Raw genomic sequence first — 24972 nt, 5'->3', positions numbered from 1 at the left:
ATCAAGATACTGACTCCCATCATCCCTGGTCAAGACCTTGATCTGGTAAAAACGGAAATTAACAACACTCTCACTGCAGTCACATCTTACCTCTGCCAGTTCGGGCTCAAGATCAATCCTGCTAAGTCCGAATTCATGGTGTATTCATTGAAGCAAACTCCTTCTTCTCTCCAGCCTTCGGTCGGCAACATCCTCATCCCAATTGCATCCAGCCATCGTGATCTGGGCGTTGTATTCGACTCCAAACTTCGATTCAACGCCCACATAGACATGCTCCTCACACGTGCTTCAAGACTCCGGTGGATAGCAAAACAGCATCTCCTTCATATCAGAGATAAAAAGACAACCGTGAGGTACATAAGAGCAATCATCTTTCCACCTTTACTCTATGCTGCTGAAATTTGGGCGTCAGCGGCACCATCAATAAAGAAACCACTCTTTGCCACAGAATTCTGGCTCCTAAAGTGGGCCAACAGGAAGCACAACCTTCCAGCTCTGATTCACACCACGCAGCTTGCCAACTCTCTCGGGATTCCACGGCTTCCCACCTTAGTCGAAGACCAACGCCTCCTAGCAACAGTCAAGATGATAACAGGCATAATCGCAACACCTTCATTCTGGGATACCTGTGGCTGGAGGATCCCCCCTGCTGCCCTTAGGGCCAATCCCGAGCTCTACTCGCATTCAGCGCGACTCCATCTCTCGGACAGGTTCCTTCCTCAGCAGATGTTCAAGCAAACCCAGGCACTTGACGCCGACCTGAACAAATTCGCTATTGACCGGACTTACAGGAAAAAAATTATGTCTAGTAGGACTAATCTGCATTGACATGTGTACCTTGCATCTGTTCCTGTCTGATTGAGCTGGTGCTCTTATCTCGATGTTAAGTCAGCTCAATCAGACCTAACTCTCGTAAGGAGTTCTCTCCTTTGTATAAAATATGTTTTCTTTTGTAAAATTACCTGTTTTTGTAAATTAATTGTTCTATTTTCCCGGAAGTTTCGGGAAGTTGTACAAATGTAAACCCCTGGCTTTTTGGCCGTGAAGGGCATTAAAGATTATCTCTCTCTCTCTCTCTCTAAGAATCAGACAGCGAATAATTTGGGCATCTCAGATGAGCAGTAGTTGAATCAATCGATAACTGACATTCTGTTAGAAAAAGTACATGGGGTTTGGCAGACTGCAAGTGGAAATGGGCATCGTTGAGATTAGAATTGAGACCACGTATATTTGTGAAATGAATTAGGAAGTGCTTGGGAGGTTTAGATCTTTTCGCAGATAAGTTTGCTCTATTAGTTTGACAATTCATGGTGTATTCAATAGTAAGAAAAAGTGGGTGGGACATGCTGTATGAAGTAATGAAATTTTTGGATATGGCGTACATGTGATAAGAATATACCCAGATCCTTGACATAACGTGGCCTCGACAATGGTACCCGCATACACACTACTCGAACTCCCTCCAGTCACTATCTGCCAGAGTAGAGGTAGCAAGATTATACACTAGCTGGTCCGGAAGCCTCCTACATTGTTACCAATCTGTTCGGTCCGGTGTACTAACTAGCGGCCGGCCTGCCAACACCGTTTTAGAGGTGTACCCTCGAAATGTAAGGAAGATTGGATCTCGCCACAATGTTCATCATAACCTCAAAAGTCATCAATCTTGATGGGGAAGGGTTGACCGGAACTTTGCTCTAGAGACTAAACATGGGTTGCAACACTTCTTCAAGCCTCCAATAAGCAAAGTGGTGGTATTGCACCGGTTTATGAGAGTCATCTACCACCTAGTATTGCCTGGAAACATAGAGGGGCGGCGTTCCTCCATGTGTTGTGGGCGCCACACCTCGACCCCTGCTTACGTTGGTTCACACCTGGGTGGTCACCCACCATGTACTTGTGCATGGAGGTTACTAACAGTCCCACCATCGTGAAGGTGCAAGCAGAGGATTTGGCTGTTACAGACCGTCCGGACCTCGCCGAAATTGGGTCCACTTGACTTGAGTGTTACCCGAATATCAGTTCCATCAGTGTATTAGACTCACAGGTAGCAAGTACAGCTTGTCTGGAATATCTGAGGGAATGTCTGTGACAACCTCAAGGTGTTTTGCAACTGTTAATCGAAAATTTGAGCTCTCTTCTTGATCCCGTGGTAGGGAGGGAAACGGCAATGTCTAAAATGCACCCAGAGCGATGGGACTAGTTCCCTGTGGAGTTTTCGGCCAACGCCAGAGAGAATGGTGACATCAGGATTTCAAGGTGTCGCATAAGTAAGAAGTTCCCGCCTCACCATGGAAAGTTTATGGGAGGGGGAAAGCACAAAAGTCATGATTTACTCTTTAATATTGCTTTAAATACAGTCAGGAAATATTGGAACATTGTCTCTGTCCAAGTTAACACAAGGGACAGTCACTATGAGGGCAACCTTCCCAGTCAACGGCCAGATTTTTGGTGAAAGTGGGGTTGTAATTGAAGAAGACTGTACCCATTGAAAAGAAACAGTTTTGAAAAAAAAAAAACAAGGGAGGAATATGAGCCCTCCATAACCTATAGATTCTGTTATAGATTTTCAGATGTGCGTATAAGAGTTGGCAAAAGTGTGGCATCAAGATGTGACGGGCACAACGATTAATTGTTTCACAAAAGCAGGTTTTGCTAAAACGCTAATTAACAGCGATGAGAGGGATGAACTGCTATAAGACATCGAGCAATCTTGGAAAGAACTCCAAGTGAGAGGTTTGATCAGTGGAGGAATTGTTCTTGACGAATTTTTAGGAGTTGATAACGATGTCGCAGTAGCTGAATATCAGAGTGACTCCAACATTTTGGAGATTATTCAAAGAAAGAACTAGTGACAATATCGACAATGAGTCGCATGAAAATAAGGGCAACGAGTGAAATATTAAACCTTCCAAACATTAAATGTTGGCAGCATTTGAAACTTTGTTGAGGCCTTCCGTGAAGAGAAAATGTAACAGAAAATATTTTGAGTGCTTAAACAAATGCGAACATTTTTATGAATGGAGGAAGCCATAAATAAGCCATGATTAATGACAAGAAATAAACAAATAATTTACGACATAATTCTTAAAGTGTACTAATATATTGTGCGCATCCAGTAAATAGTAATTTCTTAATATGTATCTATTAATAAATTAATTGTTTAAAATGTTAGAACATTTATTCATTCCCATTTATTTCTGATTTCTTTCCCACGTTTCACTGTTTCTGAATTTACATTCTTGAAAAGGTCACACTTCTTTATAACGAAATTTCTGTTTAACGAATTTTTTCAGGTGAACGATCGATTTCGTTATATGGAGGTCCGATTGTATTTCAATTTGGGTAATAATATTTCATTAAATCAAATCGTTAATTAATTAAAAGCTATTTATGCCCCTGAGGGACACAAGTGCCACTGTCCTGTATAAATCTATTAAAATATTTGTTTCAACTACAGTTGACAAGCGGAACACATAACTTTATTGTTTATGGCAACCGATAAAACAGTGATCAGTGTGCAATATCAGTTTATCAATGATTCGCAAGAGCTTTGTCTGTCTCTCTAATTTGCTTCTTTTTTTTTTAACTACAGAATAAACCTAAAGCTTCGATGTTCACTCGATCTTCACAAGTACCCGCTGGACACCCAAAAGTGCAGTATTAGGTTGGCCAGCTGTAAGTAAATCCCCTCAATCCTATTTATTTATTTATTTATTAAATCAGTTTATTGATAAATATGATATGATAAATATCATAAATATGATAAATATAAATCAGTTTTAACAATCGGTCAACTTACACAAATAACAGCCATAAATAAGAAATATTTACAAATTTCAGTAGCCGATTGAACAGTAAACAAATTTACAAATTTAGGGAGAGCATTTTCAGTGGGAGTAGATGTCAGAGCTCCATCCAGGTGAAACTTTCCTGCAGGTTCACTGTTCTGTATCCTTTTGAGTCACAGAACTTGCCCACATCAATGGCTACTCTGTTGATCAGATGGATAGTGTTTCCGGGGAACGTAGTACTTAGGCGACCTAGATTGTCTAGCCCTGCTTGAAGAGGAAGCTGAAGGTCTGTCTGGCAGCGTCCTGCTGTCCTTGGAGTCCTAACGATGTCGTCCATTCTGGGGGCATCTATGCGTCCGGTTATGAGTTTAATAAGTGTTGGAATATTTTGTGCAGTAATCTGATGTTTCCAAGGCATCGCGTCTAAATTCGAGTCGAGCACCCATCTAGAGATGGTGTTCTATCTCTCTGTTATTCTGTTAAGCCATTGAAGGATCCAGTACTCTAACCCGAGAAATTTGATGAAGTGGGTTTTGGGCGCTGAGGACCAGATGATGGAGGAATATAATGGAATGGGATAAAGGCAGCGTTGGACATATCGGATGATTAGCTGAGGATCATGTATTCCTGTGAGCTCTTGGCGTAGCAGCCATATTGCTGCATAGGTCTTCGTTTTGGTGGCGCTTAGATGCTGCTGAAATGTGAGGCTCTCATCCCATGTTAGCCAAAGTCCTTATGTGATATGACTTTTGATACAGGTTCCCCTCCGTACAGATTTGTATGTTGTTCCTTAAACTTTTTTTTATAAAGGTCATTTGGACCGATTTAGCCTGAATAAGTTCTAGACTGATTGAATCTAGATAAATTTCTAGTAGTTGTATTTTTTGATTGGCCAGTTTATTGATGGTAGCTGCTTGATTAGGATTAGATGACGTTATATAGAATTTAATGTCGTCCGCATAAGACAGAAAGTCCTGCTGTGATGCAAGGAAGGGTTCAAAGGCTACAGTGAACAGTAAGGGGAAAAGGATCCCTCCCTGTGGTACTCCTCTAGTGACCAAGCACCCATATTGATAGTTTTGATGAGTGATTAGAAGCTATCTATGTCTTAGATGTGCTTGTAAAATTGGTAGAGCATTACCAGTCACGTTGAAATAATTCTCGAATACTGTATATGTATTAATGCATCAATACTGACAAGGTCATATGCTGATTTTACATCGAAGAAGACGACATCAAGTTGGGCTCGGCCGCTGAGGGTTCTTTGTATTCTTGTAAGTGTGTAAAGCAGGTTGGTACTAGTAGACTTGCCTTTCTTTACTGTGTGGAGGTAGGGAGGCCTGTGGCTGAATCATCTGTAATTGCTGGATTAAGGGCCTTCTCGAAGAGTTTCAGGAATTCACAGCTGATGACGATCGGCCTGTAGTCCTGCGGTCCCTTCGAATGCTTACGTTTCGGCACTGGGCGCACAAAGTACGTGTTACATATTTCTGGGGAATCTGCTCTAGTGATTATTTGATTGAAAATATTCACCAGAATATCAACAATGTAAACGCTGCATATTTTCACAATGAACAGGGGAAACCCGTCTGGACCTACTACTGACTTCAGCGGTAGCTTCTTTATGATCTCGATCAGTTGGTCTCTCGAGATAGCAAAATTTGAGAATATAGGGTAGCTGGTGGGTGCTACCACTGGAAAGACGGACTGATTGTGCTGCTGTTTGGGCTGCTCGAAGGTCAATTTTGCCCATTCCATGAAGGTCTTCTCTTCCATTGTAGCCTGATTTGGCGTAAACACGCGTATTCTTTTTTGTGTGTCGCATCCTGTCAATAATCAGCTTCCTGTGAGCCATTCTTTTTTGTTTTAAAAATAAAGCTCTTTCCCTTTTATATGTGATGAGATCTTGTTGATTATTCGTCCTTTGCCATCGTCGGTAGACCTTTTGCTTGCGATGAAACACAAGTTTGATGTCTGAATTGAACCATGGGGTCGTTCTTGATGTTATCCGAACTTTTTTTGATGCCTCAGCCAGCGCTTCTTGTCTGAGTTCTTGAGATAAGCAGGACAAAGCTTCCCTCGGAGTGAGAGTATATAGATTCTGCCAGTTAAATTCCGTTAGGCGTTTAAGAATTATTTCAGGTTTCAGATACTTGACTGAAAAGATTGCTTTTGACGTTATTTGCCTTTTAGATTGATGGGAGTGATAAGCTGCATCTATTGTTTGGATCAAGGAGAATTTGCATGCGAGCGCCATGTGGTCTGATCAGAACCTAAAGAAGGGTGACATGATATGTATGGTGTCCAAATTGTGGTAAAGTAGATCTAAGCCTCTAGTTGGGGTATCTACAACTTGTACGAGCCCTACCATATGAATGATAGAATCAAGGTCACTTCTAGCATCTTGCTGTATCACAGAAGATTCTCAAGACCTTGTGGGTAATTTCTTTTGTTTCCCCTTAATCAGTTTCCAGGATTCTCTCGCCAAATTGTGTGAGAGCAAACTCTTAACTAGGCAAGCAAGGCGTGTGTTACTTAGAATAACAGGACTCAAAGTGAAAACAAAACATGAAATTTATTACATATACAACATAATATACAATTGAATTAAAAAGCATGCAGTCCTAATATACAAGGTCGACTCAGAGATACCTTGCATATGTTATTCTAATTACAATTTCCATTCACTAGCTAATCTGAGTTGACCATTATATGAAAACGCCTGATTCATTCTTCTTGCCTTAACTAATTCTTAACACTTAGTACATCCACTATACTTATTTCGTTTACTCCTGGATACAATTCTGTTTCATATATTAACAATTAAAATATGCTACATTCATCATTCAGCTCTGTGATCTCACCACACTGTTACAATATACTTTTTAACCAATCTTCAGAATCCTAAAGTGCCTACTTGTTATTAGTCGTTCAGATAAACCAACAAATCTTCATCAATCAAAACACTATATTCAGAGTTGCTCATATAACTCAAGTATCTATCATTAAAACATATTCAGAATCCCTCTTTATAAACTTTACTACCCTTCTAATACATAACTATTTGTACATCAATTTCATCTATTACTCATTCCTTCGTTTCCCTTGCATTTTATAATAACCTTGTTTAACATAATAACCCTTTTTAACATAATAAACTCTTAATAACATACACGTATAAGTTATTAAGTTATTATTATATTAAAAAACCACGGACCTCAGTACACCAGTCCAATTCGTTACTATAATAAACTCTGTTAGTATATCTACTTCAGAGATGATGTATCTTCCACTTTACTCTCTAGTGCTACCCCCTTTTCATTAATTACTATACTATTTCACTAACAGTCCTTCCTGCTAACTTAGTGTACTTAATATATTTCTCACCTACTTCTATCTTTTTCTTTTGTTTTCCCGGGAGATTTCAGGCTTCCATCTTAGGCTCTCCAGGCTATCTTTTAAGGCTTTCCTTCATCTTCGTTCTCTTGAATCTGCTTCAGATGATTTTCCGGAACTCTTGGCTGCATGGGTCTGGCGTCCTTTCTCCTGCCTTGAATACACAACTCCTCCTTTAATACGGATCATTCTGATGTATCTTTCTCCAAGAGGTCGTTATCTTCCTGGTTCACTTAATTGTCCTTCATAACCTTTTTCATATAATCCTTAGCCTTCCCGTTACTTATCTACTCTTAACTATTTTTCCCCTTTCTGTTCAGGGCCCTTTTTTGGCACTCCCTACATTTCTGTACTGCCCAGCTTACTTTTCTCACTCTGTCTCTGCCATTCTCCTTTAGCTACACTCCTTCTTATACTTGCTACTTCTGTCTTCCTCACACTGTGTCTTTTCACCCTGACGATCCCAACTTTTTCTCCACCGTTTGAACCTCCTTCCTCATCCTCTCTACCAATCCCAGGAATTCACCTAATCGTGAATTCCTGGGATTGGTAGAGAAGACTTTTCTATTCGTTAAAGAATTCACCGTAATTATGTTGCTCCGTGTGCAAACCAAGCCTTGTTCCATAATTTCCTTGCTTAATTCTCAGGGTAGCACAATCTTTTCCTGTCTGCCGTCGTCTCCCAGGATAGCCATTTTCGTCCTTTCACATTTGTGAAAATGTTGACTACTTACGAAAAGCCGCCACAGTGACCTGGTCCTTTTCGACTCAAAACGCTAGCTCATTGGGACTTACGTCCAGATGCCGCATAGATCAGACGCGTCTTAATCACCTGCATTTCACCGACCCATTGTTCTGTTTCCAGTAACCCTTTTCCGCTCGTTCACTAATGACCACTCCCTCCCTAGTATGGGCGACTGTTCTTTGTTTACTGTCAGTTCACCCCTTTTTCTCTCACGGATCTACATTTATGTTACTTTCTCTTCCATTTGATTGCTATTCAGTTTGCACATCTGTAATCGCTCATTTTCTAAATCTAGTATTTTTCCAATGTATTCTTCTCTTAAATGTCAAAAATTCCTTTCTATATCAAAGATTAATTTTTTCCCAAATTATAAAAATTTCCCATAACCACTAAATATCCATATTTGTAAGACTGACATCTTACGCTGTCTTGGCAGTGGCATATTAAGGTCTCCAGTGACAACTGTAGGGATTCCAGAATCAAGGTTACAGATAAACCATGTGTAGAGTTGCAACTTCGTGTCTTCAGTATCTTCGTGGTTTGCACCAAGCATGTTTACGACGTATTTATTAACAGGCCATGGATCTCTGAGGGCCAAACTTTTCGACAGAGGTTTGGAGCCGGATCCTTTTTGCACCTGTGGTCAAATGGACGACTGGATCCATGTTTTACTGTTTTGTCCGCAATATACAGACCATCGAGTATTGCTACTTAATCAGGTCTAGCTGAGGACAACGTGAAAATACTATTATTATTAAAATCAGTTTATTAAAAAATAACAAGTGTTTGCTTTCACCCCATATACACAGCCAACCGGCTAGAAGGGTGTACAAAATGCAAGAATTGCAATTATTTACAGTATTTACAATATAAAATAGTGTACAAAAATGCACGAATACAATTATTTACAATAATTTCCACAAGTGCGTATATTTACAATATTGTTTACAAATTCAAGATTATAGTTGAAGTAAGCAGTGCGCTTCTGAGATGCTCTTCACTCTGTACTGCTTGCTTTCGGAGTATTTCACAGGGTGGTCTGTTGTCAATGAATTGAAAAGGTTCACTGCGTTGTTTGGGAAGAAGTTCTTCAGACAGCACAGGTTGGATAGCGTAGAATGCAACGGTAGGTAGGGACTGTCACTACTGCGTCCGGCACGTGGAGTAGAAATAAGTCCTCGAAGACTGGGGGCGTCAATCACACCGGTAAGCATCTGAGAAAGTAGAAGAATATTCCTGGATGCAATGTGAACTCTCCAGGGAGTGATATTTAAGTTGGTATATAACACAGTCCTGGAGATGGTGAAAGCATTGCCCGTGACCCTGTTCATCCATCGCATTACCCAGTACTCGACTGCGAGGAATCTATTTATGTACGACGTCGGGGCAGAAGACCAGATTGGTGATGCATACAATGCGATAGGTTGTAGGCACCGCTGGACGTATCCACCGACTATATCGACGTGCAATAACCCCGTCAGCTCTTGTCGAATTGCCAGCATCGCCGAGAAAGTCTTAGTTTTCATGGTCGAGAAGTGGGTCTGAAAAGTGAGGCCCTCGTCCCAAGTCAAGCCGAGGTCGGTGTGAGACTTCACTTTCCTTATCTGCACTCCGTTGTGATAGGCTGTGATGTCATTTTTTATTCTCTTTTTTGTAAAGGTAAGTTGAGCTGATTTTGATGCATTTATTTCCAGACCTATTTGCAGTAGATATGCTACAAGGCTGTCGATTAGGACGGAGACTCGCTGATTAGTCAGGTGAGTTTGTTCAGTTTCTTTAGATGTTATGTATAATTTGAGGTCGTCTGCATACCATGAGAAATCAGTATACCTTGCGAGGAAGGGTTCAAGGGCAGCGGCGAACAGTACACAGGATAGGACACCTCCCTGTGGTACTCCTCTCGTTATACTGCACTCCTGTTGGAAGGATTTGTAGCTGATGATGAGTTGTCTTGGTGTAAGGATGCGGTTGATGGTTTTTAGTAGGCTTCCAGTAATGCCAAAGTACTTTTCCAGAATGTTGATGAGAGCGGGAATTGAGAGCTTATCATAAGCAGATGAAATATCCAGGAAGATGACGTCTAGCTGAGATTTACTGTTGAGAGCAGTTTGAATTTTAAATAGGGTATCCAGTAGGTTTGTATATGTAGATCTTTTGGGGATCACGGTATGCAGATGTTTCGGTCTATGAGAGAAGCATTGGTCGATCAGTGCTGATAAGATAGCTTTCTCAAACACTTTTAATAGAGAGCAACCCACTGAGATCGGTCTCAAGTCTTTAGGTTCCTTTGGGTTTCTTCTTTTGGGTATGGGTTGTACCCTGTAATGATTCCACATTGTCGGGATTGATCCGGACATCAATATGCGATTAAAGATTACAAGAAGGGGTTCCACAATGAAGGCACTACACACTTTAACCATGAAGAGAGGGAAGCCGTCAGGACCAATTGTAGATTTATTAGGAAGTCTATTGATGGTATTTATAAGGTGTTGTTTTGTTAGCGTTATAGTTGAAAGGGGCTGTCTGGAGTGTATGATGAAATCACTTAGGTTTGGGGTTTTTGGGTCTAATGGCAATTCGTTGAAAGTCAAAGATACCCATTCCTGAAATACCTTCTCATCGATATGGAAATCTTTGTTGCATTTGGATGTAATACGTTTCGAGTGGTTTATTCTGTTGAGTGCCAGCTGCCGGATTGCATTTCGTTTACATTTGAGGAAGGTTGCCCGCTCTTTCTTGTACATCTGGTAGTCATCTGAGTTAAGGTACTTTTTCCATATTCTGAATGCTTTTTGTTTCCTCTTGAATGCTACTTGGACTTCGGCATTGAACCATGTATTGGATCTATCAGAGAGTTTTAATTGTTTGGAAGCTCCTTGGGAGGCAATTTCAAGCAGCTGGTTAGCCAGGTTAGATATAGCAGTGTCTATTGATTCCTGCTGTAGATCCTTCCAGTTTATTTCTATGAGACGTGCAAGGATGATCTCTGGGTTTAAATATTTGATGGAGAATACGGTTTTGGTAATCTTTTTGTTCCTGAGAGCTTCATCAGTGTTTGAGTTTACAGTGACGTTGAACTCAAACGTGATGGGAGAGTGATCGGAGGGGAAGCTGTGGTGTTCAGCGGTCAGACCTAGGTGTGGAAGATTGTGGAATAATAGATCCAGCATCTGGTTTCCCCTGGTAGGAGGTGTGGTTTGATGAAATAAGCCAAATGTGCCAATGGCTGATATGAGATCCTCAGTGGCCTCATCATGACGAGGCGTAGGCATGTTGAAATCGCTTATAATGAAGGTGGGGATATTGGGGACTAGGTTGGCTGCTATCCATGCTATCAGTTCATTTCTTGAATCTTCTGTGTGGTTAGGGGGTAGATATACAAGACAAATTTGTAGTTGTATGGTATCCTTTCTTAATGTGGCACATAGGGCTTCGAATGTATCTGATTTGGTCACCTGAAATCTGGACTGCTTGAAACTGGATGAGTACAGTAACGCAACACCTCCACCCCGTCTGCTATCCCTGGAATTATGGAGGCTGAGGTAATCAAGAGGCTGACCTATGACATCCAGTTGCCTTCCGTGAGATAACCATGTTTCAGTCAAGCAGATGAACTGATATTCAGCTAGTAACATGATGGTTTGTAGGGGTGTAGTTTATTGCTAATATTGCGTACATTTTGGTAGAAGCATTTAAGGGGAATTATTGAGACAGGTTGGCATGAGGCTGACATTGGTTGCTATCCCTGTATTATTGTCGATCTTGTGCGGTAGGATGCGGAAGATATTCGTTCTTTGTACATTTTTATTAGAGTTCCTGGCGGCCAGGTGCTGGTATCTAGCACTTTTAGTTCATCCTGTTTTTCACAAGTAATTGTGAATGAAGAATAGGAGGGATATCTTGTTTTCACAGGTCTCACAGCCACCTTGATCCCTATTTGTTCCTCAAAGAATTTAGATATATTTGAATCGGTTGTGGACGGTCCAAGTCTCGATATGAAGATTTTCGATTTTGTTTGGATGGATGTTATATTGTACATTTTCTCCAATACGTTGGATTGGTTGACTGGTTTGGCTTTGTTGGGGTATGCTGGTGATGTTTCTTGAGTGGGACCGGCCCCCTGGGCTACCAATCATTTACAGAACTATCTTGGAGAGAAGTTGGATCATTGACCGTTAATGACATTTCCGAAGGGGAATTAGGTCGCGATCGTTTGACGGATGACTGCTGGGAGACAATATGTGCATAAGTGGGTTTTTTATTGGTGTCACCACTCATGCTTGAGTGTAGGCATGGAGCATTTTGAGAAGCTTCATTGTGAGAAACGGTTGCTTCAGATATATAATCGATATTACACCTAGGTTCACAAGGGTGCTCTAATACAGGTAATTGACTTAATTCGATGGGGGTAGGCAGGTCGCTGTGTTTCCTATTAGTTAAAGATTGTTTTTCTTTAGTACTGCTGGTTTGAGGTTTAGTGGGTTTCTTCATACTTTGGTGACTATCACGATAAGCTGGTAGCATGTATTCATTTGATGTATCTCCTTTGACATACAGAAAGACAAATGATACTGAAACTGAAGAATAGCGATGGTATACTTATAAACAGCAGAGAAGGCATAATTCAAATAGCAGAAGACTACTATAGAGAATTATACAAGGAGCAGGGGAATGATGCCAGCAGTGGGGAAGATGGATTGCAAAGTAGCAACACATACGACATACCCAATATTATTCCTGATGAGGTAAAGCACGCATTGAAGAAAATGTAGAATCAAAAAGCCCAAAGTAGCAACACATACGACATGCCCAATATTCTTCCTGATGAGGTAGAACATGCATTGAAGAAAATGAAGAATCCGAAAGTCCCGGGGGAAGATGAAGTTACTGTAGAGTTGTTAAAATTGGGAGGAAGAGACATAACACAAAAACTGGCAAGGCTCTTCACAAAGTGCATTAGAAAAGGTGTGACGCCTAAGCAGTGGAATAATGCAATCATAGTTTTGCTGCATAAGAAAGGAGATAAATCAGAAATTGGAAATTATAGACCAATTAGCTTGTTATCCCACATCTACAAGTTGTTCACAAGGGTCATTACTAACAGATTAGAAAGAATACTTGATGAGAATCAACCGAAAGAGCAAGCTGGCTTTAGGACAGGATTCTCAACTATGGATCACCTTCACGTAATATCACAGCTAATGGAGAAAGCAAATGAATATAAAACACCACTATGCCTGGCATTTGTGGATTATGAAAAGGCATTTGACTCCATACAGCATAAGGCAATGTTTCGGGCACTGGAAAGACAAGGCATTGATACCCCATATATTATGATTTTGAAGAAAATATACGAGAGTGCTACCTCCTTTATTAGACTATACAAAGACAGTAGGAAATTTAAAATTGAGAAAGGAGTTCGACAAGGAGACACAATATCTCCGAAGCTGTTTACTGCTGCCCTTGAGGAAGCTTTCAGAAGATTAGACTGGTCGCAGAAAGGAGTCAATGTGAACGGAGAGTACCTAAACCATTTACGATTTGCAGATGACATTGTGGTCATAAGCCACGATCCCAAAGAATTGGAGGAAAATCTTAATCAGTTATGCACAGCTAGTAAGGATTTTGGACTAAAGATGAATATGGCTAAAACAAAAGTAATGATGAACAAGTATGCCACGGAAAGGGAAATAATGATTGAAGGAGCAGTAATTGAAAAGGTGGAGTCATATACTTATCTGGGACAAGTTATTAGCTGTAATAATGATAAATGGCTGGAAGTCAAGAGAAGAATAAATTTTGGATGGATAGCATTCAGGAAATATAGTCACATACTGAAGAGCAATATCCCAGTTTGTCTTAAACGTAAAATAATGAACCAATGTATACTCCCCACCATGACTTATGGAAGTGAAACTTGGGCACTCACCAAAAGAATGGAAGAGAAGCTGAGAAGTACACAGCGAAGAATGGAACGAATCATATTGGGAATCAGACTGTTAGATAAGAAGAGAAACACATGGATTAGGCAACAAACTCAAGTAAAGGACATTCTTATCAAAACTAAAGTACTAAAATGGTCTTGGGCAGGACACATAGCTCGAAGACATGATGACAGATGGACTAAGAAAATAACAGAATGGTATCCAAGAGGAGCTAGAAGAAAACCTGGAAGACAAAGGCGGAGATGGATAGATGAAATTCATGAGTTTGTGGGTAGTAAATGGATGTCCAGTGCTCAAAACAGAAGGAACTGGAAAGTTGCTGGAGAGGCCTTCATCCTGCAGTGGACTGAAAATGGCTGATGATGATGATGATGATGTATCTCCTTTGACATTTCGATGGTTTTGTTCTATGGCTGAAGGCTGGTTCACAACGGTGAACTTATTTCTAATTACTTCTGCCTTTAGTAGTTGTACTTCTTCAAACAGGCTTGAGTTTTGTGCTTTAATTAGCTTAAGCTCATTAATGAGAGTATTCAGCTGACTGTTTATGAGAATCACATAATCATTACTTATCTGGGGGTTGTTTTCCACGTGTATCGAAGTTGTTGTCGTTTGGCAATATTTAGTGGCCGAGGTAGCTACGTCATGCATAACTTCTTCAGGGTGGCATTCGATTGCCCTGTAGTGCAACAGAGAAGTAGAGACAGCATCGTCATCTGTGGGGTATTGATTGTCGCCCTCGGCGATTTGTACCTGTTCATCGGTAGTTTCAGGTGTGGCGCTTCTGCTAAGGTATGGTAGGACAGTGTTTTTTCCCTGTGCAGATGATATAATTTCAGTCGATGTGCAGGGTATCACATCACGTTGAGAAAGTGCCCTTAATCCCTCGTTGTCAGGTATTTCCTTGCATGAAACACAAGAAAAAGTGCGTCTCCGTTGCTTATTCATCTTTTTTAGGTCGATTTTGAGGCATGACCCACAAAAGGTAGAGCGGCACGTAACACAGATTATGCATAGCTCCGTGTTTAATTTGCATAATTTGCATTCGGCTATGGTAAAGACTTCATTCAATTCAGTCATGTTTGAATGTCTATAGGAGAAAAAACAAATGCTCGTGTTTAAAGGTTTTAACAGGCTAAAACAACGGTATTTGGTTCAGCGAGCTTGACGCTGATCTTAGGAATGCAGTTAATCCGTTTGCGTGGGACGTGAATCTCCGGGGGTAAGCGATTGACGTGTATCACTAGGGCAATTGACCTTGATCTGTAGCTGGCAGCGATAATACGGCTTGTTAGTGTCCGCTTATGAGATTCTGCAATATGAAAAAGAAAAAACTGCAAATAATAAATACCTGGGAGCCTTAATCGACTTAAAGTTGATATCTTCCTTTTCAGAGTCACTTGACGAGCATAACAACACTAAAATCACCGTGTACACTTAGGCATAACTACATTAATATTCATGATTATTGAGAGCAAGGTACATACGTGACCGTGCCGTCCGACGCCACCTGGTTACATTCTAACTGGTTACATTCTACTAGTTGAGAACAAAACAAACTTTGCGACTTTCCAGACCTTTGCAGAATCGGTCTTTAAGAAAAGACTTCAACTAAGAACTCAAATCCAAAATCGAGTATAAATCTGACAGCTGAGCAGTTAATATAAATGTTGGTATCCCATTAAATATAAATAGGATGACTTGTCAGATATGTAAATTGAATTGTATTACTAGGATTTAGAGTCAAAATTTTATTATCTTTTGTACATATGTAAATATTTACTTCGTTTTTTTTTTTTTTTTTTTGCTGGTTTCCAGGTTTGGGCAACCTGGGGACGGCACCCACCGGTTGCACTATCTCCGGTGGGTGTGGGATTTGTGCCCATGGCACTAAAGGTAATAGTAGACCCAGGCTTGGCTGCTTGTGCCTGGGGGCAGGCAGCGGCTGCCTGGGTGTTGGCTGCTCCCTGGTGGCAAGGTGGACATACACAAGCGATAAAAAGCTTGCTGAGTTTCTGCACCACCACAGACGTGCAAGGTGGAGATGGGCTAAGGCCTAGGAGCCACCCTTGATACAGGTAAAACACACACACACACACACGTGTTCATATATAATATAGTATATATATAGGTATAATGAGAATGATAATGCTAATGTATATAAAATTGTATATATATATTCTCTGTAAGTTCTTGTATATAAAATGTAAAGAATTGTGTGTACAAATAAATGGAAAAAAAAATGTCTTCAGTATGGTCTAGGGGTTTGTAGACTACACACACTTACACTTTATTTGTCTCCTTGGCTAAATTTACACACAAGGCCTCAAGTTATCCGTCTGGCTGTATATTATTTTCCCAACCAAAAAGTCACATTTATGGAATATGGCTACACCCCCACCTCTCTTGGAGCCTCTCGAGTTGAGTAGAGCGTTGTAATGCATGGGTTTGGCGATACTTTCCAGCCGGTTACTCTCAAAGAACCATGTTTCAGTAATGCAAATTAGATCAAAGTCATCTAGATGTAGGAAAGACTGTAATGTCTCAAGTTTGTTCACAAGGCTTCTGACATTTGGCATAAACAATTTCACTGGTATGTAGTCAATGGTCGTCTAGTCATTTCTGTTGGTTGCTATGCAGCTGGGCTGCTCATGCGTCTGGTAGTAGGAGATTGATAGTTCCTGTCCAAATAGGGCTTGGCCATGGTTCCTGTGGGGTCACCGCTCGAGGTCTAGCACAATACGTTGTTTATCAGGGGCACATGAGATGACGAAGGAGGAATAAGTTGGGTGTCTTGTCTTCAAGGCTCTTACTTCCACCTGTACTCCATATTCCAGAACAAACAGGGACTTGATATCCGACTCCTTCGTGGACGGATTTAGTCGTGACACAAACACTTTACTCCTCGTTTGAACAGTGGCAATATTGTAGGCTAGGGTGGGACACAGGGCATGGGCTGGAGCCGCGCTATCCTTATTGTTTCCTTTCCAACGAGTTGATGATCTCTCACTTTTGGGGGATCTACACTGTTCAGTCCTACTTACCGGTCTTATTTGAGGAACCTGTGTGGTTTTAGTTACTTCATTTTGGAGAATCTGAGGGCAGGCGTTTTCCCTTGCATTGGTCACCTGCATGGTCCCAACCTGTGAAGGATTTATGCTTGAGGAGCACGGGAGTACCGATTGATTGTTAGTTGATTTTGGATCGCAATTCTCGTTTTGTTCTAGGCTCATCTGGTTGACATCACTTGAGATATTATGATCAAGACTATACACACTGCCCGGATTATTTTGTTGCTTATATGATAAAAAGATAGAACCACAGTCTACCCAGTTAAGCAGATTATGTGTTTGTGTCAAAGCATTGCATGACATTTCATTATCCAAAGTATTTGCTATGTACATCTGCTACGTCACAAAAAAATACAGGAATTTTGCTAGCAGGGATAAGGAGATGATTATCCCCTTGTATAAGGCCACACCTTGAGTACTGTATGCAGATCTGGAGGCCTCATTTTAAGAAGGATGTAGAGCTGTTGGAACGAGTACAGGAAAGAGAAACAAGATTAGTGAATGAAACAAAGGGTTGCTCTTACGAAGAAAGGCGTAAGATTTGCAAATTACAGTATCTAGAGACTAGGCACCTACTAGGTGATCTAATTGAGGTGTATAAAGCCTGAATGGGTTGAGCACGCTGAATTCTGATGGGATTCTTCCGCTTGCTTAGATTACGAAACTAAGGGAGCATAAATTCAAAGTCAGAAAAGACAGTTGTAGAACAGATATGCGGAAGTTTTCCTTTAGGCAGCGAGCAGTTGGTTGGTGGAACAAACTTCCATCTGTCGTTGTGGAAGTTGATAGCTTAAATAGATTCAAATCAGAACTAGACAAACACTTGGAGCGAGTGGATGGGTGAAACGAAAGTTTTTTTTTTTTTTGGCTGATGGTGTTCACCGATGAGCCAAAACATCATTACAAGCGAGTCGTTATGCAAATCGAAGCAACTGCAGGTGAACTACGGTGGACGCGCGGGTCTGGACACCGTATAAAAAACACTTGATACCGAGCTCCATAATCAGTGTTACTCTTGGTCTTCAGATGGGAAAGGCAGCGGACTTAAGCGAGAAATTGTAATGGCCAGACGACTGGGTCAGAGCATGTATGAAACGGCACGGCTGGTGGAATGCTCACGGTCAGCCGTGGTTAGTACCTACCGAAAATGGTCCGAGGAGGGGAAACCCGCGAACTGCCGGCGAGGTGTAAGTGTAAGTGTTTTTAGGGTCAAGCGGCACCAGGGGTTCCCCCCATCTCCGCGTAGTTTACGTTGTGGTGTATTACAATACACTGTAAATGTCTGCTGGGGTAGCACAGTGGTATCGTCACCGTCCTCCCACACCGGGTGGAAAAGGCCTGGGTTCGAATCCAGTCGATGACGCGAGGAACTTTAATGGGCTTTTTTCATTCCGTGGCTGAGTTAGTTGGTCTCAGGCGTAGATAGCAAGGTTTTTCTCCCCAGTAACTGGGGTTTTTTCGTCCAGCAAAACAGGCAAATCAACTATAGAACATATGCAATTTACAGACACAAATACGGGTTAGTATTTAATTACGGGCAACCCTAAAATAATAATAATAATAATAATAGTACACTGTAAATGCCAGAGATTTAAAAGTGTATGAATCTTGAATCATGTTATGTCGTGTACCGTTGTTCTTCTGGCCATTTAGCCGCTGGACCCCTGTTGGGATCCAACATTGCCCCACTTACGCCTCGTGGAGGCAGGCCAGGAACTCAGTAGACTTAGCTTACTCTGGCAGGTCCTGCCGCTTAGTTTCCTGAGATGTTGGCGGCTGGGACCAAAAAAAAAAAAAAAAAAAAAAAAAAAAGAAAAAAAGAAAAATAATAAAATAAAATAAAGTTATTTTTATTATTTGCGTTGACGTTGGGGTATTATCGCTTTAATTTGTTAGGCCGAATGCTGGACGTATGGAGGTTTTGATGTGTGGGACTTTCTCTAGCGTGAAGATAAGAGAAGGAGGGAAGGCAGAAGACTGGGAGGAAAGGCAGAAGTATGGAGCCAATAGAGAAGGCGGCCCCAGTTTCAGTGGGGCATGCCCATGCTCCACCAGAGAGGAAACTGGGGATGGCTAGAAGGGGGGACTGTGTGGCCGTTCCCTCCTCCCAGGGAGTTAGGAATTATAGGTGAAGGGAGACCTGAAGAGTGTCCTCTTCAGGTCTCCAATATGGCCTTTGTCTCACATCTGTTTCTCTTCATTGTCACTCAAGGGGCAAGCCCCATCCTTGTGTTCTTCTTTCTTTGGTTCAGCATCCTTCTCTGATTGTTTGATAGCTTTTTTTTTATTATTTATTTATTATTATTATTATTTTTTTTGTTTTCTTCCCTATCAGGTGCGTTCTGTTATCTTAAAAGGGGGGCGTTCCGTCCTCAACTTTGGGTGACATATTCCGATGGTCATCAATCATTGGTTGATATCCCTGTCCCTAGTTTCTCATATTCCTTGCTGTCCATATTTGATTTCATTACTCCTGTTGGACCTGGTGGATGGCTATTTGTAGTTTTCTGCTGCAGAGTACGTCCTGTTGCAAAGCGATTAAAGGCCCCAAATTCTTCTGGTGTATCCAGGAGATGATGTTCCCGGGTGTTCCGGCGAGGTGTTGGATGACCATAGCTCATCGATGCTCGAGGTGAGCGAAGGCTCTCCCGGATGTATGTCAACAGAAGGGCGAATGTGGTGCAATTCGCCAGTAATTGGAATGCTGGTGACGGGAATAATGTGTCACAACACATAGTATATTGAAACCCTGCTGAAAATAGGGTTGCGTAGCCGCAGGCCGCTGCGAGTGCCCATGCTAACAACGATTGATTGGCGACAGCGCCTACAATGGGCACGCGAGTATCGAAACTGGACCTTGAGTGATTTGAAGAAGGTCGTCTGGTCCGATGAATCCTCTTGCACCATTTGGACGGCCGGGTAGATGTGCCTCGTTTACCTGGGAAAGTGATGGCGCCTGGACGCACCGTGGGACGAAAACAAGCTGGGGTGTTATGCTTTGGAGGATGTTCTGCTGGGCGCAATCATCCATGTGCTGGGCACTCTGATGTCTACCACCTATGTAAACATCATTGCTGACCAGGTACACCCTTTCATAGCAATGGTTTCTCCCTCTGGCGGTGCAGGTTTTCAGCAGGATAATGTACCATGCCACATCCTCCGGATTTTTAGAGACTGATTCGCGGAACATGAGGAAGACTTTCAGGTATTGCCCTGGCCTCCAAGTTCCCCAGGCATCAGTCCCATAGAGAATCTGTGGTTTGTGTTGGAATAGCAACTGGGATCTGCGGCGTCTCAACCATTGACCTTATAGGAGTTAAACGATCTGCTGGTTACGTTTTGGTACCAGATACCACAGGACACATTTAGAAATTGTGTATGGTCCATGCCTTGGCGGGTACGAGCTGTTTTGGCTGCATGTAGAGGACCAACATCATATTAGGTAGGTGATCATAATGTTTTGGCTCATCGGTGTATAAGTTTTCTTTCTTGCATCATGTGCCTTTACTAATGCTAATAGTTCTCCCTGTTTACTCTCACTGCCCAAAAACGTGGAAAACTTTTGCAATTGGCGTCAACAGATAATTGAACATACGGTGTGGGAGTGTAATTGGTTGCATGGCGTGATCATAATTTCTTGGTATCAGATAAGGACTGTACGTTCTTCTGTGGCTTCTTAGTCAATTCAGTCATGAGGAAGACAAGGTGATCCTTCCGATTTTCGCAAAGTTGTTATTGTTGGTGACGTTTAGTAGGAGCTACCGTTGAGAAAACGAAGGAAATTTCTGGTGGGTTGAAAGCAGCCATTTCAAAAGTACACAGTGAATGGGAAAGAAGAAAGGAGAATGCAGCTCTTAAAGGAAGAAATATGGAAGAGGATCGATGCTTCAAGAATGAGACCACAGGAATTTAAAGCGAGTTGTGCGTCACAAGAGAGGGTCCAGAATGCAGCAAATGACTGAACAATTCAATCTAGAGAAAATTAAAAATGACCAGATCCAACCAAGCTATACGGCAGTAGTCGAAGAATCTGGTATTTGATAATCGGATGGGATGACTATACGGAAGACGCTTCTTTTTGAAAAAAAAAAAACGAGATTCGACTGGAGAGGTGCCTCCAACGCCAAGAATGGACTTTTTTTTTTTAATTTATAGTACTATGCAGTCTGGCAACCCCGCAACCTATTTACAGTGCTGTATCACTAAACAATGTTGATGTACAATTATCTCAGATCCTTTCGTAGAGGATGTAGAGGATCAATATTCGCTCTCAATATAATGTTCATATCACGATGCAATGCCATGGTCATCAATCATTGGTGTATCTTACACTATACAATCCCAACATAAAGGATCCAACTCCCACTTGTAGGTCCACTATGAAGATTCAAAAAGAGGAGAAGTCCAATCCAGGAAGTATATATCTAAACCAGGAATTAAGGTCGCAGTGAATAGGGCAACTTTTCCTAATAACCTTAACACTCCCAACAGTACAGCAGTTAACGGTAAAGGGGAATACCTCAATCAGTCTCCACATACAGTCCCTGGCAAAAACACCACAGCATAACATGTCATCCCTCGAGGAAGAAACCACAATGCAATCCAAGGCTTGTCGTGGTGGTCTAACCCTCCACTGCAGTCCCAGTTTATCCGACCAAGCCTCCCAAAAAGCGTCAGCGGTCTCCTCACCAACTGCTATGAATCACTTATTAGGGAGCATATGGAGGATGTGTCGTGAGTTTCTTTAGAAGCCGTAATATTCACAAGGTAGACACCCTATAATCAGAACCCACCTACAATCAGAATGGAACCATTCATCCTGCGTCCACCCACCCTGTATACGATAATAATATTCCATTCTAATGTAGCACGTCATGACTTTTTCAACCTCTTTTAAACTGTCATTCAGTGTCTGGCTCATGCTCCTCCAACTGCAACAAGGTCCTCCTTTTTCTGAATTCTACCGCAAAATTTAGAAGTGTGTAAAAGTGAAGTGCGAAGAAGTGCTTTTGTACTAATTAACAGTTGTTCACGTCCAGAAGAAAGGGAATGGATAATGAATTACGGTGCTAAAAGATCATGTGGTCTTCTGACGAGTCTCGATTACACTTCTTTTCGCTAATGGTAGGGTGAAAGTGCAGCACGAACCTCTATGAAGGCATGCATTTAGTTCTGTTTCATATTCACCACTAAAGCGACTAGTGATGGTATCGCGATATGGGGGTGTGTCGTGGTATTGCGGAGATGGGGAACCCCTAGTTCTCTTTGACCCTAAACACATTCTGTCCTGTCGGTATGGGTTGGGTCCGCTCATATTATTGCCTCTTCTGCAGAAAAACGAAGTCTCAATAGGAGGCTTCTGACGTCGACCCGTGGAACAGCGGGATGATGACTGATTATGTATCCTTGACCATTTCGATATTATGCCTCTCGTAATGTCGTAATTTATTTCGGAGTTAAAAGCCTATGGGGTGTTTCCTCTTCCTGAAAATCATGTATTTTAATTTTCTGTAATCAAGTAAATCTGATTTGATTAACCATTCCTCCTGTATAGTGAGCACTATTGTTAGTCTAACTGGAAGTAGGTGGGGAGATCCTTGTCTGTTAAGAGAATCGAGATATCATCTGCATATGCAACTAGGTCAGTTGCAGGAAGAATGTGTAGAACTCGTTGATGAACAAAATCAAAAAGTAAAAAAAAAAAAAAAAAAAAAAAAGAAAGAAAGAAAGAGTGGCGAAACTTATTGTCGTGCCGAAATGACCGTGTCGGAGTGGCTATATATTCTGGTTTTCATCCAAGCTGATTGAATTCCCTCACCACCAATCTTCAATCGTTGAAGACAGCTCGCAAATCACTCCAATCCCTAATTGGTTTCCATTCACCACAGACAGGGTGTAAAATGTTTTCTTTTAAAGGTTGTATCCTTCCTTAATACCCTGCTGAATTAATGCCCTTTACTTTTTTACAGCAATAATTGTGTTGTTTGTTTGCTTGCAGATGGATACACAATCGAAGAGCTTGACCTTTACTGGAAACTATATACACCGATCCAGGTATCAAAAGATTTGTACCTCCCTCCGTTCCAGGTCGATCGATTTGAGAGTGACTACTGCACCAGCAAGACTACCACAGGTAAGCAGCAGTTCTTAACTTTCGGATTCAAGAACCTTGTCTTCCCTGGAAAGCCACGAATTTTTTCAAAACAACGTATTTTTGATAAACGAAAATGAGCCATTCAGTGTCTGATTAAATTTTAGTGTTTATTCTTTCACTTCAGGGGAGTATTCGTGCCTTGTCCTTCACTTCTATCTGCAGAGAGAGTTTCACAACTACTTAAAGCAAATCTACATCCCCACGTGCATGGCGGTGTTAATCTCCTGGGTCACTTTCTGGGTGGACAGGAACTCCAAAACTGCTCGATTCGCCTTACCCCTCACCGCCCTCATCATTCAGGTCATCCTGCTGACTTCGATAAGGGAAGTCTCTCCGATGACACCGTACAGCACTGCCGCTGACGTCTGGACCGGCATCTGCATGACTTTCGTTTTCTTTGTACTGCTCGAGTGCGCCACTGTCCAATACTTGAGCAGAAAGATTTCTTCTCAGAGAGCGGAAAATGGAGGAATGAAACGCGAAGATGACTCCGTTGCCATGGTGAGTAATCAGGTATTAATTGACGCCGCGCTTACTTAAAATAACACTGCCTGCTAATGTATTAGATACTTTCGTAAATTTAATGAAGGCAACCAACTTGTGACCACTGACAGACTGCATTAACGTATGCAAACACCAAACACGTTGTCCACGGCTGTCTTTCATTTTGGGAGATTGCAGTTTACCAGTGAAGCTGCTCTTGTTTGGGACAAATGCCAGTAACCTCATATTATACAGAAAGGTTTAGCACTGTTAGAAAAGAGCGAATTTGGGAGGTTATTTGGCATTCTTTCTGTTTTATATGCAAGGAAAAGAAGGAATTGATCAACTAGAACACTGTTGGGGCGTGTACTCAGAAAGTCACAGGTTGGTCAGGCAAATTGTACTTTCTAGTTGCCTTCAGAGTCTGTTCCTTATTATTATAATTCGCTTCTCTTATTTTGGAGTCTGCGCGGATAGCACAGTGGTATCGTAACCGTCCTCCTCACACGAGTGAAAAAGGCCTGGGTTCGAATCCCGTCGATGACGAGAGGAACTTTAATGGGCTTTTTTCACTCCTTGGCTAAGTTAGTCGGTCTCAGGCGCAGACAGCAAGGTTTTCCCCAGAAACTGGGGTTTTTGGTCCAACAAACAGGCAAATCAACCATAGAACACACCCAATTGACAGACAAAATAAATATATGGGTAGATTCAATAATCATTTACGGGTGACCCTAATATCATAATTTAATTTAAATTTCTCTTATTTTGACAAGAAACCTCTGGGGCCCATCCAGAACGAAGACGAAGAGAAAGCCGCCCCAAACGCCACTTCTCGAACCACCAGAAATAGGTTGATGGACACCCTCATGAAGCCATTAAGAAAGTGCCCCAACTTTTCCTCACGTCTTGATGTCGTTAGCCGCGTGATGTTCCCAATATGTTTTGCGTTCTTTAACCTCATTTACTGGCTGTCTTATGCTACTTAATCGACGAAGAACGGAAGATAACTTTTAAACAGTTTTTGTATTCGTCGCCTCAATTTTGTATGCCCACAATGGATTCACTTATTATCTTTATAAGAGTTCGTTAAATAAATTTTTCGATAAAATTGTTTGTTTGTATTTTATCCTGCCACAGTATGAAAATAGCTTCCCCATTCCCCCCTAGAATACAAAAGCAATTAAAATTATTCACGGTGAACTTTAAAACATCTGTCTCAAGACACACATATCATGTGAACACAAATCAGCTCCTTACCTAAGGATAAATACAATGTTTGTTTTTACAGTTAAATTTTTTTTTTATTATTTTCCTTAATGGAGGAATACACTTTTATCTTCTTTATTCAAACAAAATATGTGCATATACCTGTTTTTTTATGAAAATC

General features: G+C 41.4%; 1 protein-coding gene across 1 annotated transcript in view; it reads left to right on the top strand.

Moving 5' to 3' along the window:
* The window catches only part of LOC150075720 (glutamate-gated chloride channel-like), a 52925-nt gene extending 28232 nt beyond the window's left edge, over window positions 1-24693 (top strand). Inside the window, exons 6-9 of the mRNA XM_090387396.1 lie at window positions 3593-3675; window positions 22947-23081; window positions 23227-23603; window positions 24359-24693. Coding sequence (XP_090243522.1) covers window positions 3593-3675; window positions 22947-23081; window positions 23227-23603; window positions 24359-24571 — 808 coding nt within the window. The 3' untranslated portion in view covers window positions 24572-24693. The remainder of the gene's footprint in view (window positions 1-3592; window positions 3676-22946; window positions 23082-23226; window positions 23604-24358) is intronic.
* Window positions 24694-24972: the final 279 nt, after the last annotated feature.

The sequence above is a fragment of the Mastigoproctus giganteus genome, chromosome 13 (assembly GCF_048544385.1).
Source record: "Mastigoproctus giganteus isolate SK-2022 chromosome 13, ASM4854438v1, whole genome shotgun sequence".
Lineage (NCBI taxonomy): Eukaryota > Metazoa > Arthropoda > Arachnida > Uropygi > Thelyphonidae > Mastigoproctus > Mastigoproctus giganteus.
The sequence above is the reverse complement of the archived record's forward strand: the minus strand, read 5'-3'. Positions and strand labels throughout refer to the sequence as shown.